The 15618-nt window shown below is 55.1% G+C and overlaps 1 protein-coding gene across 1 annotated transcript in view; it reads right to left on the bottom strand.

Annotated features, from left to right (window-relative positions):
- The window catches only part of INTS1 (integrator complex subunit 1), a 33078-nt gene that overhangs the window by 8271 nt on the left and 9189 nt on the right, over window positions 1-15618 (bottom strand). The window contains exons 13-36 of the mRNA XM_078867243.1: window positions 15212-15289; window positions 14360-14535; window positions 14142-14238; window positions 13551-13642; window positions 12936-12996; window positions 12439-12636; window positions 11900-12029; window positions 11254-11469; window positions 10646-10795; window positions 10028-10243; window positions 9235-9339; window positions 8737-8901; window positions 8183-8294; window positions 7524-7682; window positions 7046-7192; window positions 5620-5718; window positions 4890-5014; window positions 3692-4009; window positions 3018-3168; window positions 2697-2837; window positions 2021-2210; window positions 1449-1593; window positions 765-895; window positions 55-142 (exon numbers count right to left, since the gene is read on the bottom strand). Of these exons, the coding sequence (XP_078723369.1) occupies window positions 55-142; window positions 765-895; window positions 1449-1593; window positions 2021-2210; window positions 2697-2837; window positions 3018-3168; window positions 3692-4009; window positions 4890-5014; window positions 5620-5718; window positions 7046-7192; window positions 7524-7682; window positions 8183-8294; window positions 8737-8901; window positions 9235-9339; window positions 10028-10243; window positions 10646-10795; window positions 11254-11469; window positions 11900-12029; window positions 12439-12636; window positions 12936-12996; window positions 13551-13642; window positions 14142-14238; window positions 14360-14535; window positions 15212-15289 (3490 nt within the window). The remainder of the gene's footprint in view (window positions 1-54; window positions 143-764; window positions 896-1448; window positions 1594-2020; window positions 2211-2696; window positions 2838-3017; window positions 3169-3691; window positions 4010-4889; window positions 5015-5619; window positions 5719-7045; window positions 7193-7523; window positions 7683-8182; window positions 8295-8736; window positions 8902-9234; window positions 9340-10027; window positions 10244-10645; window positions 10796-11253; window positions 11470-11899; window positions 12030-12438; window positions 12637-12935; window positions 12997-13550; window positions 13643-14141; window positions 14239-14359; window positions 14536-15211; window positions 15290-15618) is intronic.

Here is a 15618-nt window from a genome sequence, read left to right as displayed (position 1 = left end):
GTTTAGCCTGGGCACCGATGTCCCCTCTGTCGCAGGTGATGCGACCGGGCCTACCAGCGGCGTCTTGATGTCCCGGCCCTGCCAGAGGCGTGGGATGCGTGTGCAGGCCCAGAGGAAGTCCAGCGCCGCACCAGCGCTGTAGCTGCCAGGCGGCATGATTGTCATCATCGTTATTGTTGTCATCATCGTCACCATCGTTATCATCATCATCGTCGTCGTCGTCGTAATGATTATAAAGAATTTTTGTCATCGCGGTCGTTATTATCGTCATCTTCGGCATAATTGCCATCGTCGTTATCAGTGTTGGGATGTAACGAAGCATCACTAAATGTCGATCCATAAGGCTTACTATCCACGCACAGTGGCATGTGTAAGAAGCAATGTGTTTTAATTTAAGGACAAGATATGCTGTTACATTTAGGCTAACGGAGTATACAAAATTTAACAAACGAGAAGTCGTATACAATGAACATCGTAAAAAGAAGTAGCCCTCCATCAAGCCACAGCTGGACCAATGCCTGCACACACCATGTCGGCTTTTACGGGGTGTTCAACCATACTTCACCACGCTCGTTCAGTATTTGTTGGCGAAGAATGGGTGGGTCCAGGACCGATTCAGATATCAATCGCTACTGACGATAACACTGGGCGCCTTGCAATCTAACTCAGGTCGCGGGGGTTTGTAGTGCGGTGGGCTCTCAACTGCGCCACCACTCCACGCCCCCACCCCCGATACAGGTGGGGAGACATGAAAAGAGCGGTACCTGATGGTGGAGGCGGGCGCTAGCAGGGCGGCGACGGTGCGGTGCAGGGTGCACCAGTTGGACTGGTGCGTGAGCAGCGACAGCAGGTGCAGTCGGAAGGAGGAGAGCCCCACGCCGTCCGTCCTCTCGCTCTGCACACAGCGACGAGCGCGACGTCATCAGCAGCGTCATTAACCCTGCCGCAGCACGGCTGCCGAGACGTTCATTGACAGGCGTAGGCATCGTCTGACACCATCCCTTCGAGGGTTTCCTAACTGCACAGCTGAAAAGCAAGGTAAATGCTTCATGCTAGTCTGCTGAAATCTACTATTCCATGTAAATAAAAAAACTTATGAGAACGGGAAAATGTGCGCAGCCTGGAAACAAATATAAAGGACGGCCACACTTAACCCTTGTGAATTGATGGTCTAAGCAATAACATGGCTGCACGTATGTGGCTTAGACAAGACCGAGAAGCATTGTGCACGTAATGTGGTGGTCACACGACATGCACGCAAGGCATGATGGGAGTCGTGCCTTCCTGCTGTCCGTTAGCACACACGCATTTAAACCGCGTCGTTATTTATAGAGGCCGCACAGTTCTAGAAACACCAAATTTACTGTGGGTACAGCCCGGATCCAGACACAGGAACCTAGAGAGTTACCGGCGGCAGCGTCACGAACCCTCTACGCCATCCCACGCACCTTGGAGCTCGTGAAGAGGAGCTGCAGCTGGGGCTCCATGGTGGTAGCGGACGCCGCGGTGGCCGGCGCTGTTGACATCACCTCCGGGTTGAGCAGCTCCAGCCAGTCGATGAAGAGCCCCGCGGGAGACAGCTCCACGCTGGGCCTGGCAGAGCGGGGCGTCGGCACGGCTCCCATTACGAACCAGCCAGCACGCGCGACGACCTAGCGTCGTTGACATCCGCTTTTTTAGAAGCGCTAACGCGAGTACATTTTTGGTTTGGCGCAAATACAGAAATCTCCAATCGGGCGTAATGAAGAAGGTTTTCGAAGGTTGGGTTCAGCACAGAGCAGGACCCGCCAACTTGAATAACGATCCGAGTACGCACAAGCTTGTGTGTGTATATATATCGGGCATGATGCTGGCCAACCACCCCCTCGTGTGACAGGTTCTCGCTCACAGCACTTGCTACAACAGACTGTTAAGGCTATACGGGGGATCTTTGTCCTTGTGTGCTCGTGTGTTAGAACGAGCTAAAGGGGAGCGATGCTCGCAGAAACGGCCCTGTGTCTGTGCGTGCGCGTGCCCCCACCTCTCCGATCTTTCCCGCTTGACCTGTGACCTCTGCACCTCGAGCAGGAGCAGCCGAGTTAGTGCGGCGGCGCAGGCCTCCCCGCCGGCGCCGCCGGCCCCGCCGACGCCCGTCGTAGCCACCCCTCCGACGGCACGCCGGACAAACTCCTCCAGGTAGGGAGAGCTCGTGCTCACGAGGCGGAAGCACACTGCGGACGCACGGAGCTGTTATTGGTCGAGCGTCTCGGCACGGTGAGCAAACCGCAGCGCCCAGTTACCCCATCACAATGCCTGGGGGGGGCTTAGAGGAAGACGCGACGGAGGCCGGGATGAGAGCGTCACCGCTCGTGATGAACAAACTTCTGAGTGCGACAGAAGTGGCAATTGCCGAGCTCCCGAGGTCTCTTGTAGATGCACTCCGAGGTTACGGTAGACATGAGTTCGATGATAATAAAACAAGAAAAATCGTGCACATGTACGGGATTCTATAACGCTTTCCAACATGGGTTTGTCCTCCGATGTATTGAATTAGTGATCACGTCAGAGGATCCAAAAATGATTTACGATTGATCCGAGATCATGACGTCACAATGATGTGCTTAACTTATTTATCCCTCGTGCACACCGCATCGCGATGAATATGTTACACATTCCGCCCGGGCCAAACTCGCTCACTCCGTCTGCTCCCTCCGTACCGTCCTGGAAGAGCCGTGGCTCCCAGGCGGCGCGGGGCGAGGCCGCGAGGGCCCGCACCGCCGCCTTGCCGTGGCGCGCCAGCACCGCCGCGTCCCGGCCGTACTGGGCGGCCTCCAGCAGCTGGGCCATCGCCACCGCAGCTGGGGACGCGACACACGCGCTTGTGAGCGACGGCATCGCAGACGCACGCCCACCGACGGTAACACAGAGGTGCGAGCAGGAGAAGCGTGGCGTGGTGCGGCGTTGCGTGGCGATGGTGGCGATGGTGGCGATGGTGGCGATGGTGGGGGACGCGTGGCGTGTGGTGCTGCGAGCCGTACGCTGTGCGGGCGTGCCGTCCTGCTCGATGTGAGCGAGGTACGACGCAATCAGCGAGTGGAGGGGCCCCTCCTGCCGAGCGCCGGTCTCCGCGTGCAGCTGCAGCAGCACGTCCGCGAAGAGGGCGCTCGCCACACCGTCCCCGCTCTCCTTCTGCAGGGCCGGGCCAACCGTCGTCACCACCACCCCCACCACAACGCCTTCGGGCCACAACCCACCTGGCCAGTGTCTACTTAACGCAGACCCGGCCTGCCTGTCTAATCTATGCAACAGGCAGTGCCCACTCAACCATCTCCGCGACACCACTTAGAGCGTGTGTTTACCCACTTGCATATACAACTAGAAATATTGTTATATTATCATAATTGTTATTTTTTGTAATATTGCATCACCATCATAACTCTAGTCATTCTTGGTTCTGCGAGTTCGTCCCGACTTTTGGGGCAAGCGCTGTTAGCGAGCATCTTTAATGTTATAGTCGCTCGCTAATGCCGCACCAGGTGCTCATCCGATGCCGAGTCAACCTTGGGAGGCCCAGATAATTGCCACTGGTATTGGCCGTGAGCAGGAATTGAACTCGGTCGCCGAGTTCATAGCGTACGCTAACCGCGGCATCACGGTTCCTCACACGCACGCACGGAGAGCGCACGCGTGCTGCCCGGGCGGGACAGCGCACCTGGAAGCGGCGCAGGTAGCGCAGGATCTGGCACGCGGGGCCGTGCAGGCGAAACACGGCTCCGACAAACGCCGCACGGTGCTGTGACGCCAGAATCCTCTGCAGGGCCTGCAGGACGCGCAAGGACACGCCGCCGCCACCGCCACCACTGCTAGCGGCACCACCGGCGGTCGCGGGACCCGCCCCGCCGGTCCTTCGAGACGAGTTTGCCGCTGCCGACGCCGTGGCCGCCTCCTGGGCTAATGACCTCTGCAGAGCGAGTGAGAGTTGCCGTGCAGCAGGGTCCCCGAGGCCCGGCTCGCACCGCGGTGGGAAGATCTGTGTGTGCGGGGTGTGCGTGTGTGCATGCGCAGGGTGTGTGTGTGCGTGGGGTGTGTGTAGGGTGTGTGTGGTGTGTGTGTGCGGGTTGTGCGCGGGGTGTGCGCGGGGTGTGCGTGCGGGGTGTGTGTAGGGTGGGTGTGTGTAGGGTGGGTGTGTGTAGTGTGTGCGTGGTGTGTGCAGGGTGGGTGTGTGGTGTGTGTGCAGGCAGACACGGAGGAGGAACGCGTGGTTACAGTCACAAATAAAGCTAAACTAAAAAAAGTAAAATAAATGTTTGGCTTGTCTTTATCATCTTGCTTGTGTGTGGTCTCATGTGTACAATTATTTTCACCCCATTAACCTAAATTAGCAAATCATTCATAAAAATCGCAAATTATATATATATAACCAAAAGCACGATTCTGTACGTGTATTGCAAGTAAAATAATTGATGTTGATGGCTCGATACAAACCTACTTTATAGCATCCGCATGTGCCGAGATGTTAAATACCTCCCCGGGTATGTAGGTCGTGGTTTCGATCCCGACCACAATACATGTATATTTGGAGTGTGCATGTTCTCCCCGTGGTCGCGTGGATATTTCTCCGGGTCCTCCGGTTTTTCCCTCCATATTTTTAGAATCATCACGCGTTTAGAGTATTTGGCTGCTATAAATTTCCACACAAGTCCCTTCGTTGAGCTATCATGTGGCCAGCTCGCTTCTGAAAAAAAGCTGGAAATCTTAGTGTACCGCCTTACCTGGTAAATAAAAAAGTTTTTAGTTTAGTTTAAAACCGAAAACCGTTTGTTGGCAACGGTACGTTTCACCCGCGGCTGTAATTCCCCCCCACTCCGAGAGGCTTGACAGGCCCTGCCAGGCGGGCGTGAGGTGGGCACCTGTAGGAGCACGGCGGTCACGTCCTCGTCTGCGTCGATGAAGAGGGGCCGGTGGGAGGAGGGCTGCACCGCGTCGGCACGAGCGGCCGAGGGCCCTGTCCCAGGTTTCTTCATGTCCAGCGCGTCTACAGTGCAGCGGCCACAGGAGAGGTTACGTACGTACGCATGCTGAACTTCTTTCGTGCCGTAACATCGCCAACAGCGGTCATCGGAGGTGCGGGGGAAGGACAAACTAACACACAAAAATCAGCGACGAAAATTTTTTGTTTTTAATCGAGATTTAAACGTGGCTTCATAATATCGGAAGAGCGTTCCAGACGGCTGCAACGTAGCGCATCCGAAAGCACGCGATGCAGTGACCGTCTGTGTGTTGTCTGTGTGTTGTCTACGAACCCGGCAAGCAGAGTCCGATTCTCGTTCAGGGCCACCAGCAATGACTAGCCAAAAAGTTAGGGGGGGGGGGGTGCAGCTCTGCGATTCTTTGCTCGTGCCAAACGCCGGCAGAGCGTCTTCCCAGCAACCTCACGCGACTGGACGGCAGACTGTCTGTGCTGTACCCATTTACAACTCCTGGGTGGACAGAGGCGGACGGCGATTTGAGAAACCTGCCCGATTGTTACGTGCCGCTTGTTTTTTCAAGGGGGGAGGAGGGGGGGGGGGGTGTGTCTGCCGCTGCGCTTATCGGACGGCGACGCGGGCGTGAGAGCTCCCCGATGGCGAGCGGTCTCACCCGTCTGCGGCAGGGGGGCGGCCGCCAGGATGCTGTGGAAGGCGAAGCCGCCTGTGGCGCCGCGCTCGTGCTGCACGTCCACCAGCTGCGCCATGTAGTCTGCGCCACGACCACACGCGCCGCACGCATGCACACACGCACTCGTTGCACTAGACGCTCGTTTAGATTTATTTTCCGTCTAACCAGGCGAGAACTCAAAGAGACGAGGGATAGTCCCATTCGCGAGAGTGACCTGGCTCAGCAAAAATGACAAAATCCAAAAGCGACGAGGCAAATAGAAACAAAAAAGACCAGTCACTGATGTCGTGATGGGAATGGCCCACAGAAGACAACATCACAGAACTACTTCTTAGATCCTTTCCCATGACTTGTCATTCATGCGAGAGGCGCTGCACTTTACTATGTGCCCTGCTAGAGAGATGTTTGTCGCATGCGAGTCAAACCACATTTTTTGTTCAAGAGTTAACCTAATTAAGTGAAAAAACAAATCTAATAAAACATTTTTTTCACGTGTTATCTTGGCGACCAGGCTGAGACAGTGAGCTCAGGACTCGAGATCCAAGTTTAATCGTGGTTGGCTGCCCGCATTCAAAAGCCAGGATCCCGAGCGATGGTGGTGGAGCTCAGTGCTCTGACCAATTGTAAAAACTAAAACGTTAAGAATTAAAACATTTTCCAAGCATGTCAAAATTGTCACGAATTGGGGTTACGAGCCAACTCAATCATCTGCTCCATTCGTCTTGTTCGTCCGTTCCTTTATCCCGAAGGGAACATTTGCATGGCACGATTTGTATAAATCGTTAAACAATCAAATTCATCGGGGGCGTAGGAATCTATTAAAGAATCGCAAATCGATAACAAGCCTAGCTCCTCGTATCTGGAATCGGCAATAGTTTTACGGGAGGTTAAATTTCGATTTAAAGCTTTCGTGACTGCAGGGATTCATCTTCTTGGTTCTTTCGGTAAAGTCACGTAAAAGGGAAGTAATAAAATAATAAAAATAAAACATAATAAAATAAAATAATTCTCACGACGTTTCGGCTACAACGCAAGCAGCCGTCTTCAGGTGAAGAATGAGACACTGCCAAACTAGGAGCTTATATATAAGCTGGGTTGGAGGTGTTAAGGCGCTCTTCTTCCACCTCCAACCCAGCTTATATACAAGCTCCTAGCTTGGTAGTGTCTCATTCTTCACCTGAAGTCGGCTGCTTGCGTTGTAGCCGAAACGTCGTGAGAATTATTTTATTTTATTATGTTTTATTTTTATTATATTATTACTTCCCTTCTACGTGACTTTACCGAAAGAACCAAGAAGAGTTTTACAGGAATCCGTGGACTCCCTTGTTGCACCCTGTCAACCATGGGGTCCACACGCACAGAGGTCGCGATCGGAGGGAGCCGCGCGCCCGCACCCTCCTCTACTCACTCTTGTCCATGATATTGTGCTCGAGTGTGTAGGGGTCAGAGGTGACCGCCTGGTCCAGGTGGTGCAGCAGCTTGCTCATGCTGCACACGGGGATGCCAAACGACTGCACAAACAGGATCAGCTGCTGTACCTCGAGCTCCTGCAGGGCTGTGGGGCACGCAAACACAAAACACATACTAGTTTGAACAAACACACACAATGCACAACACACACACGCAAACACCTTTGCATATACACAGACACGAAGAATCCCCCTTATGAACTAACAACCTGTCGGGGCAAGTGCTGTTAGCGAGCACGTATTAAGGCCAGCACTATAGACAGACAGAACTACAGATTACATTAAAAAAGAGACTCAACTCAATCAACATGTGAGCCGGGGACAGTCGACCGAGACATGCATCTGCAGGAGCTGTTAGTTATTTTGTATTTTCAATATTTAAGACACGTGTGCATATATATATATTTTATCTCTTACCAGCGTCGACCAATCGCGAGACCTCCGAGCGAATCATGCGCAGCTTCAGCCAATCGGGGAGCAGCAGCGCCTCCTCGGATGTGTCGACCAGGAAGGCAGTGGGCAGCGGCTGGCGGTCCGAGAACCACACGTCCAGCAGGTACGCAAAGTCGCCGTTACCTGCGAGCCGCACGCAGAACAACAACAACAGCCTGAAGCGAGTACCTGGTGCGGTGTTATAAACATCACCACTGGGGAAGACGCAGGGCAGTCCGGCCATACCAACCCCCTCACGTGCAGTGTTGGCCTTCGTAGGTGTTCACGAAAAACTTTTTTATTTTACCAGGAAAGGCCCACTGAGCTATATAGATATTTTTCAGAAGCGTTCTGGCCACAAATGATAGCTCAACGAAGTGGCTTATCATCGTGTGGAAATGTGGAGGGAAAAACCGGAGGACCCAGAGAAAAATCCACGCGAACATGAGAAGAGAGACACGCAAACTCCAAAGAGACAGGCATCAGGGTCCAGATCGAACCCACGACCTCCTGTATACCAGGCGAGGTAGTTAATATCTCGCGGCCGTGGTGCCCTAACAGCACTTTCCCTAACAGCACTTGCCCTAACAACCTGTAAGGTTACACGGGGGATCTTTGTCTGTCTCTTGTGTGTGTGTGTGTACCGTCGAGCGGGCCCAGCGTGAGCAGGATGACCAACGCGTGCACCACCAGGATGTGCATGGTGGCCGTCTCTCCCGACGCCCAGCGGATGAAGATTTGATCCTGGGACTCAGACTGCAGGACGGATACAACACGAGCAGATGCGCGCGCTCGTACCGCGGGGCAAGCAGACACCTCGCGGTCCATCGATCGATTAAAATAGATGATTCTCAAGCTCAAGATAAGTGCATCGAAATGCAAACATTCGATGATATGGTTTGCCCATACTGGACATTTGTGAAAAAGAGTTGCAGAGCTTATCGGATTCCTCCAGTCGAAAGAAAGATTCTGATATACAGATTGTATACTTTCACGCCAATGAGTAACTGGCGCGGTGTGCATACACCAGCCACTTGGGGGGGCAGCCCAACAGGAGCGGTGCTGGCCACACCACGCCCTCGTGCGCCGTGCCGGGCCCTCCATCGGTGCGACTCGCTAACGGCACTTGCCACAACCGTCCGTACAGGTTGCCGGGGCGGATCGCCGTCTCCGCTTGCGTGCGTGCGCACGTACGCACCCACGAGTAAGTCTCCTCCTCCTTGGTGCGCACCACGCAGCGCATGTAGGTGCTGAAGACGAAGAGCAGCGCGGAGAGGACCGACTCGGCCTGCGTGGAGCGCGTCCGCTCGAAGAACAGGTGGTTCACGATGGTCGTCCGCTCCACGATCAGGTGCGACACGTCCTGGCGACAAGCAAGCGCACGTGCAGACGCGTGCACACATATGCAATGAGTCCACCAGACGAAGATAGAGACGACATACACCGGCATACAGATCACACGCACATTTATACACACCTCGGATTAGCCCCGTTGGCTATGTACGGCGCCAAAGAAGTTCCACATACATACAATATACACACACACAGAAAGAAAAATAATGTACGTGCAGGCATACACACCAATATACAGATTACACACGCACACACTCACACACAACAATTAAACCACACTACAAGAATGAATTCACGCAAAAAGCTTCCTGTGAGAGAACGCCACCGTGAGCGACTCCCTCACCAGCATCAGGCTGTTGTGCATCTGCTGGTCGTCCAGAGGGAGGTGCTGCGACAGGTACAGCAGGTAGGCGCTCACCGCGTCCGGGTCGGTCTCCACGTGGATGGCCTGGCGGTTTGAGCGACAACACGGCAAACAAGAGGCGGATTGGGGGGGGGCATGAACGCGTGCGAGAGAAGCCGGCTTCCCGTTCGGATTTTTTAATAAACCTTCCTCTTCGAGGACTTAAAACTCTGGTGTGACGAACACCTCCACAGCACGTATGTACGCATAGAGAACTTCTTTCGCACCGTACGTAGCCATGCGCGCTTTTCGGGTGGACATGAGAGAAAGAGCACCACAGAGCATGGATGAGAAGCAACTCCAGGCTTTCTCAATAGCACAGTTTAACTTTTCCAATCTTGTCCTCAATTGTTCTGTATATTGTCCACAACAGCGGTGCCCCAACCTTTCTGGACCAGCGGACCACTGAGTTCCAAAGCAACGTCGCTCCCTAGTGAGAAACTACTTGAGACTGCAATCATGGGTGAAACCTAGTGCACTTCCTGGCGCAAAAAACGATTTATATTCTTTTCCTATGGGAATAATACGTTCAGGAGCTAGATGCCAATGCCGAGGTCTGCTGGCCAAGACGAGAGGGGCTTCAGGAAAGAGTTCGTGTAGTTTTGCCGTCCCTCCTGTTATGGCGTTTTAGCAGTTGCCTTAAACGCAAGGAATACGGCTCTCACCTGGGCAAAATGGACGTCATCAAAAGTAGCCGCGGTTCGATTCGCTTCGCGGTCACACGAGCGCTCACCTGCATGAGCGCGTGCAGCGTCATGGCGTTCACGCTGCGGAAGAGGGGCAGCTGGGGCAGGTCGCGCAGGAGCCAGCGGAACGCGGGCAGCAGCAGCAGCTGGGCGGGGAGGCCCGCGTCGCTGCCCCGCGAGTCCTCGCCCGACGCCGGCGTCACGTCCGCGTCCTCGCCCACGCTGGAGCGCTCCGTCTCCGTGCCCAGGACGATCGCCAGGCCCTGCGAGCCGACGCAGAGCGGCCAACCGCGCGGCGAAACAACGACCATGCGCCCGGTCACGCACACTCGACTTTGGGATTTCCAACGTCTGTCATCCCAAGTTCGATTGCATGCACGCATGGTATGCTGAAGTTCGTTCGCACCGTATGTAGCCAACCGTGCCAATCGGAGGCGCGATTGCTGCTGGTGAAACAGTGGCCAGTCTCAACGCCAGAAACGCGTTAACCGTCATCTATTACTTTACCAGCAGGACGGTTTGTTGCTGGCCGTGTGGAGTTTTAAGTTTCTGGGGCCGGTGAGCTAATAATAAAAATAAGAAAGCGGGGCTGCCGAGCGGTACGATCTAGGCGGCCGAGTGTTCACGGGTGAACCGGTGTTCAGGTGCGGGCGGCGGCGTCTTGCCTTGATGGCGAGGTGGCGCGCGGCCGCTTGCTGCGAGCTCAGGCGGCGCAGGAAGTAGTCCAGCACCTCGGTGGTGGTGTGCTCGGCGGCACGGGGCCCCTGCAGCAGCTCCCGCAGGCGCGACAGCAGCTGCTTCTGCTTGCGCCGTTTCTGCAGCGGAGAGAGTTGGGGGGGGGGCAGGGTCAGAGGGCACGCGCGAGCGCGAGGACTTGGCTACGTGCGGCGGTGGCATTCGCGGGGAAAAAATACATTTTGAGAAATAACTGGGGCCAAATAAACCGGCGATTGAAGGTCGTCGGTTCGATTCAGACCCTGACGTCTGCTGTATATTTGGAATTTGCGTGTCTCTCTCTTCCGGATCTCCAGTTTTTCCCTCCACATTTAGAATCAAATCATGCGTTTAGAGTATTTGGCTGCAAAGCATTTCCACATGATAAGCCACTTCGTTGAACTATGATTTGTGGCCAGGTCGCTTATGAAAAAGAGCTACATGGCCCAGTGGGCCTTACCTGGTAAAATAAAAACGGCAATTGTCAGAACGCACAAACACCAGCGAGGGCGATCAAACGCCCATGTGGGGGTGGGGGTTGGGGGGTGGGGGTACCAACCAGCGCACGCTTCGCCCGCCGCTCCTTGCTCTCGCTGCCCTCGGCCGCGCCGCTGCCAGCCTTCCCCGAGTCGTCGTCGTCCGCCGAGGAGCCGCTCGACTGCGCCGCGTCGTGCAGCAGGAACTCGCAGAGGCACTGCACGGGCAGGATGTCCAGGGAGCCCTCGCTCGACTCCACCAGCTCCGCCAGCCACGGCATCGACTGCGACGAGCCCTGCTGCTCACGCGTGCACAGGCCACGGGGTCGGGTCGGCCCCAAAGTGTCGTCAGCGACCGGCGATTGTGGTGGTGGCAAATGCGGTAGCGTAGCGGTTAGTGCGTTGCGCTACAAAGCCAACGACCCGAGTTCGATTCCTGCTCAAGGCCAACACCGGTGACGGTTATCTGAATCGGTCCTGGGCCTCCCCTAGTTCAACTCAGCCTCAAATGAGCACCTGGTGCGGTGTAAAGATCGCCACGCTCGGCCGCCTTCGTCCCCCGAGTGGCGATGTTTACACACCGCACCAGATACTAATTTGAGGTCGAGTCGACCTGGAGGAGGCCCAGTTCAAAGATTCGCCACTGTTATTGATTGTGAGCGAGAATCCAACTCGGGTCGCTGGGTTCATAGCGCACGCAAGCACACACACACACACACACTCGCTCACCTGTCTCTGGATGATGCCGAGTAGGAAGTCAGGGCTGCGACTGCAGCAGAGCAGCTGGCCGAGTTTGAGGTTCTGGTTGAGGCCCTTGAGTTGCTCCACCACGCTGGCCGGAGGTCTCCGCGCCACGCCGCTGTCGCACACACACACGGTCAGCGCCCGTTCAGCGTCCCCCGCACACAGAGGCAACAGCTCGCTGGGTATCAACGCAGTGCACCAGGTGCCCAACCTAGGCCAAGTCAACCTAGTCAACAGTTAGCATATTATAATTAGAGCAGAGCTATAGCATTATTCAAGTAAACGATTATTCTGGTGATTATCGGTTTCATTACTCAACTAATCGGGGACCACACGCAAAGAATTGTAAAAAAGTCTCAAAAATAGTTTCACACCTCCGATTAGCACGGTAGGCTACGTACGGTGCGACAGAAGTTCTACGCACATACATACACACATACCTCTGTTCTCACACACAAACACACGCAATACAGGCACACGGCCAAGCTATCGGGGTGGGGCTGTGGAGAGGATTGTCCACCCACCGGGGGTCAAACGTCATGAGCTGGGGCAGCAGCAGGCTGTTGGCCTGCGTGATCGTCTGCTTGGTGGAGGCGGCCGCCAGGTGGCTCTCGAACTGCAGGATGTCCTGCCGCTCCACCTGCGCCATCTGCAGCTCGCGCGCCGTCAGCTCGGCCCGCGACTCCTCGTCCCCCACGGTGCACGGCGGGAACGCGTAGTTACTGCGGCGGGAGAGAGAGCGCGCGAGCGTGAGCGCGCAAAAAACGCTCGCCTCCCGCGCACGCGTACAGATCTGCTCGCGGCAAGACGCTCCAACTCACCGCGCGCCATCGTATCTCGTCGTGTGGCTTGGAATGTTACATTGCTGCTAATTAAAGATATGTATGTTGGAAAGTGTTACACAGAATCCATGTATTTTCATGTTTTTGATTTCCATGTTGTCTTTTGGGTTGTGTCTTCCTTTGATTAACTAATTAAAAGGGCAACTGGTTGTGTTTGGCAGAAGGGTGAAGAGTCTTACTTGGTCATAGCCATTTCCATCATCATCTTCAGCGTGGGGTAATCCTCCCAGGCCACCTGGCCTGCACGGAGACACACACACACCGCAGATGCTTGGGAACAGCCCAGAAGTAAACACAAAGATCCCCCCCGTAGCCTACACAGACTATTGGTGGAAGCGGTGGTTTTAGCGAGCACTTATGAAGGTCTGCACGGCGCACAAGGGGGTGGGACGGTGTGGCCAAACACCAAGCAGAGACACCGTTGTCGTCTCCCCACGTGATCCCACCAGGTAGACGGATAACTGACCAAGTGGCTCAACGCTGGAGCGAGCCGCTCGCAATAAAGCAGCTGTAAAAGTTCACGTCCAGGTTCAGATTTTTTTCCACTTGCAAATCATCTCTCGAGGGCGAATGAAACGAGAACCACTTTTTTGGGGAAGTCAACATTGGTAGTTCTACGAATGCATTCGCTCCCGCCATAGGAATGTGGAATTTCCACCACTGACTCAGGACTCTAAGCAGGGGATGAGCGCCATCTCAAGGCACATTTGAGCAGGAAATCACTTCAAGGCCGAGTCCACGCACCCACAAGCACCGTCACGCATCGCAAAGGGGGTTGGGAAAGCGTCCCGCACCGATGTTCTGTGGGTTGAAGGCCGTGACGACCAGCAGCAAGAGCCACGCTTTCCAGTAGAGGTTGGAGATGGCCAGGGTGGGGGGGGTGTACCTGCAGCACACAACAAGAACGATGTACAGCGTTGGTAGCGTCACCCACTGAGAGGGATCTACTCGACAGATACAGGGAATGCGAGTGCCAAGGAGAGAGCCAGGGAGCATCAGGACAGAGATACCACCACAGGCCCAGTAAAGTCTGGACAGGTCACATGACCGCTAGTGGTGGCTATGCACACCTGTGATACAACACTTTAGGGGCAAGTTTTGTTGGATCCCGCAGAGATTTGCGAGACTCCCAAACCCGCCACGCTGCGAGGTAGCCAGGTAATGGCAGAACAGAAAATGGGTTGTAAATGCCCATGTGCGGACCATTCGGGAGATCATCTTTTCCTCTGGAGTAGCTGCATTTTCTCCAGCTACTCCGGGGTTCCTCCCACACAAAGCAACATGTATCTTAACTATATAGACCAAGGGGAGCCGATCAGACGGTGAGGGTGGGGTGGGGGGGGTGGCCACGGCGCTAGCGAGCAGGCGGACACGCGTGACTGTACCCAGCGGGCAGGTGGATGTTCTCGGGGTAGTGGTAGGTGGCCAGGTTGAGCACCGCCTCCAGCAGCTGGATCCTGTCGACGCGCAGCACGTCCATGTCTGCGTGGGGACACGGCGCCAACGCAGGGGGTCAACGCGACGGGGGGCGCCGACGAGGCAGGGGACGGGCGCGCGGCGCTTGACGTTACGCGTGCCGCTCGTGCTGCTCTTGCGTACGTACGTGCGCAAGGAGGAGCGCCCTCGGCCTGCACGCCGGCGGCGCGCTTAACGAGGTGGTCGGCGAGCTCCATCGCGTCGGCGGGGCCTAGGGGCAGGTCGCGCGACAGCCCCATCACCAGGATGCGCATCAGCGTGTCCTCCAGCAGCGGCACCTCCGAGCAGAGGCGCAGGAAGAAGCTGCGGCGGTGGAGAGAGAGGGCCGCGGTTATAGTTTGTCGTTTCGTGGAGAAAGGACGCCGAGAAAAAGGAAATGGAAGGAAAGCAGGAAAAGTGCACGAGGAAGAGTGGAGAGGGGCACAATAGGAATTACAGAGATGGGAAGAAGAACACACGGATCAGGGATGAAACACAAATCGGAGATGGGAAATTGACAAATTGCCAGAAGAACCCTTCTAGCGACATGTCAATGTCCGACCTCGGATTGACGGTTGGTGGACAAGACTGGAGAGAGAATGGCAGCCACAGGCAAGAAATGTGCCTGACGTGAGAGCCGCCACGGAGATGGAACAATGATGCCAGTTCACGTGCAGGAACAGATGGATTGTGGCATCGCAGTACTACGAGTGATGAAGCGATGAAGACAGTGGAGAAAGTCCTTCAAACAGCAGGAGATATCCAATGGTTGACAATGAAGATAATATGTATTTAAGTGTATATAAGTGAAACAGGGCAGATAAGTTCACATGCAAAAGGTTAAATTGTACCAACGTACGACTGTGAGGAATGGCAACAGCAAGGGGAGGCCTTCACACAGCAGCGGATCGGTAATGGCTCATGATCATGACGTTTTCGTGGCAACGGCAGCACAAGATGGCGGTGGTGACAGGACGTCACACGTGACCAGGGAACTCACTTCCTGTCTCCCTCGGGGGGCCAGTTGTCCCACTTGTAGTAGGTCTCGGGCTGTTCGGTGAACAGCACTTTGTACAGGCTGCACACACACACACACACGCACGCACCCACGCGAGCGCACACAGCAGGTCGAGACACACAAGAGGACAGTCCATTCCGCATTGCTGCCGTGAGAATTGGTAGGCGAGTGACCGGTTTAACCAACGTGCATTGCTGCACAGAAACAACACTAAAAGAAGACCGGCTGTGGAGGGTGATGTGGATTCCTTTCCCCACGAGGCCTCAATGCCTCTTTGAACACGGCGAGGCAAACGTAAGGAACCATCGCGATTTCAGGACCTCGATATTTGGAGTTGTAAATAAGAGCCAAGTGTGCCAAGCATCAATGTGGACTGTTCGAGCTTCCTT

This window comes from Lampetra fluviatilis, chromosome 23 (genome assembly GCF_964198595.1).
Source record: "Lampetra fluviatilis chromosome 23, kcLamFluv1.1, whole genome shotgun sequence".
NCBI lineage: Eukaryota > Metazoa > Chordata > Hyperoartia > Petromyzontiformes > Petromyzontidae > Lampetra > Lampetra fluviatilis.
Note: the sequence above shows the minus strand (reverse complement) of the source record. Positions and strands in the feature narration are given on the sequence as shown.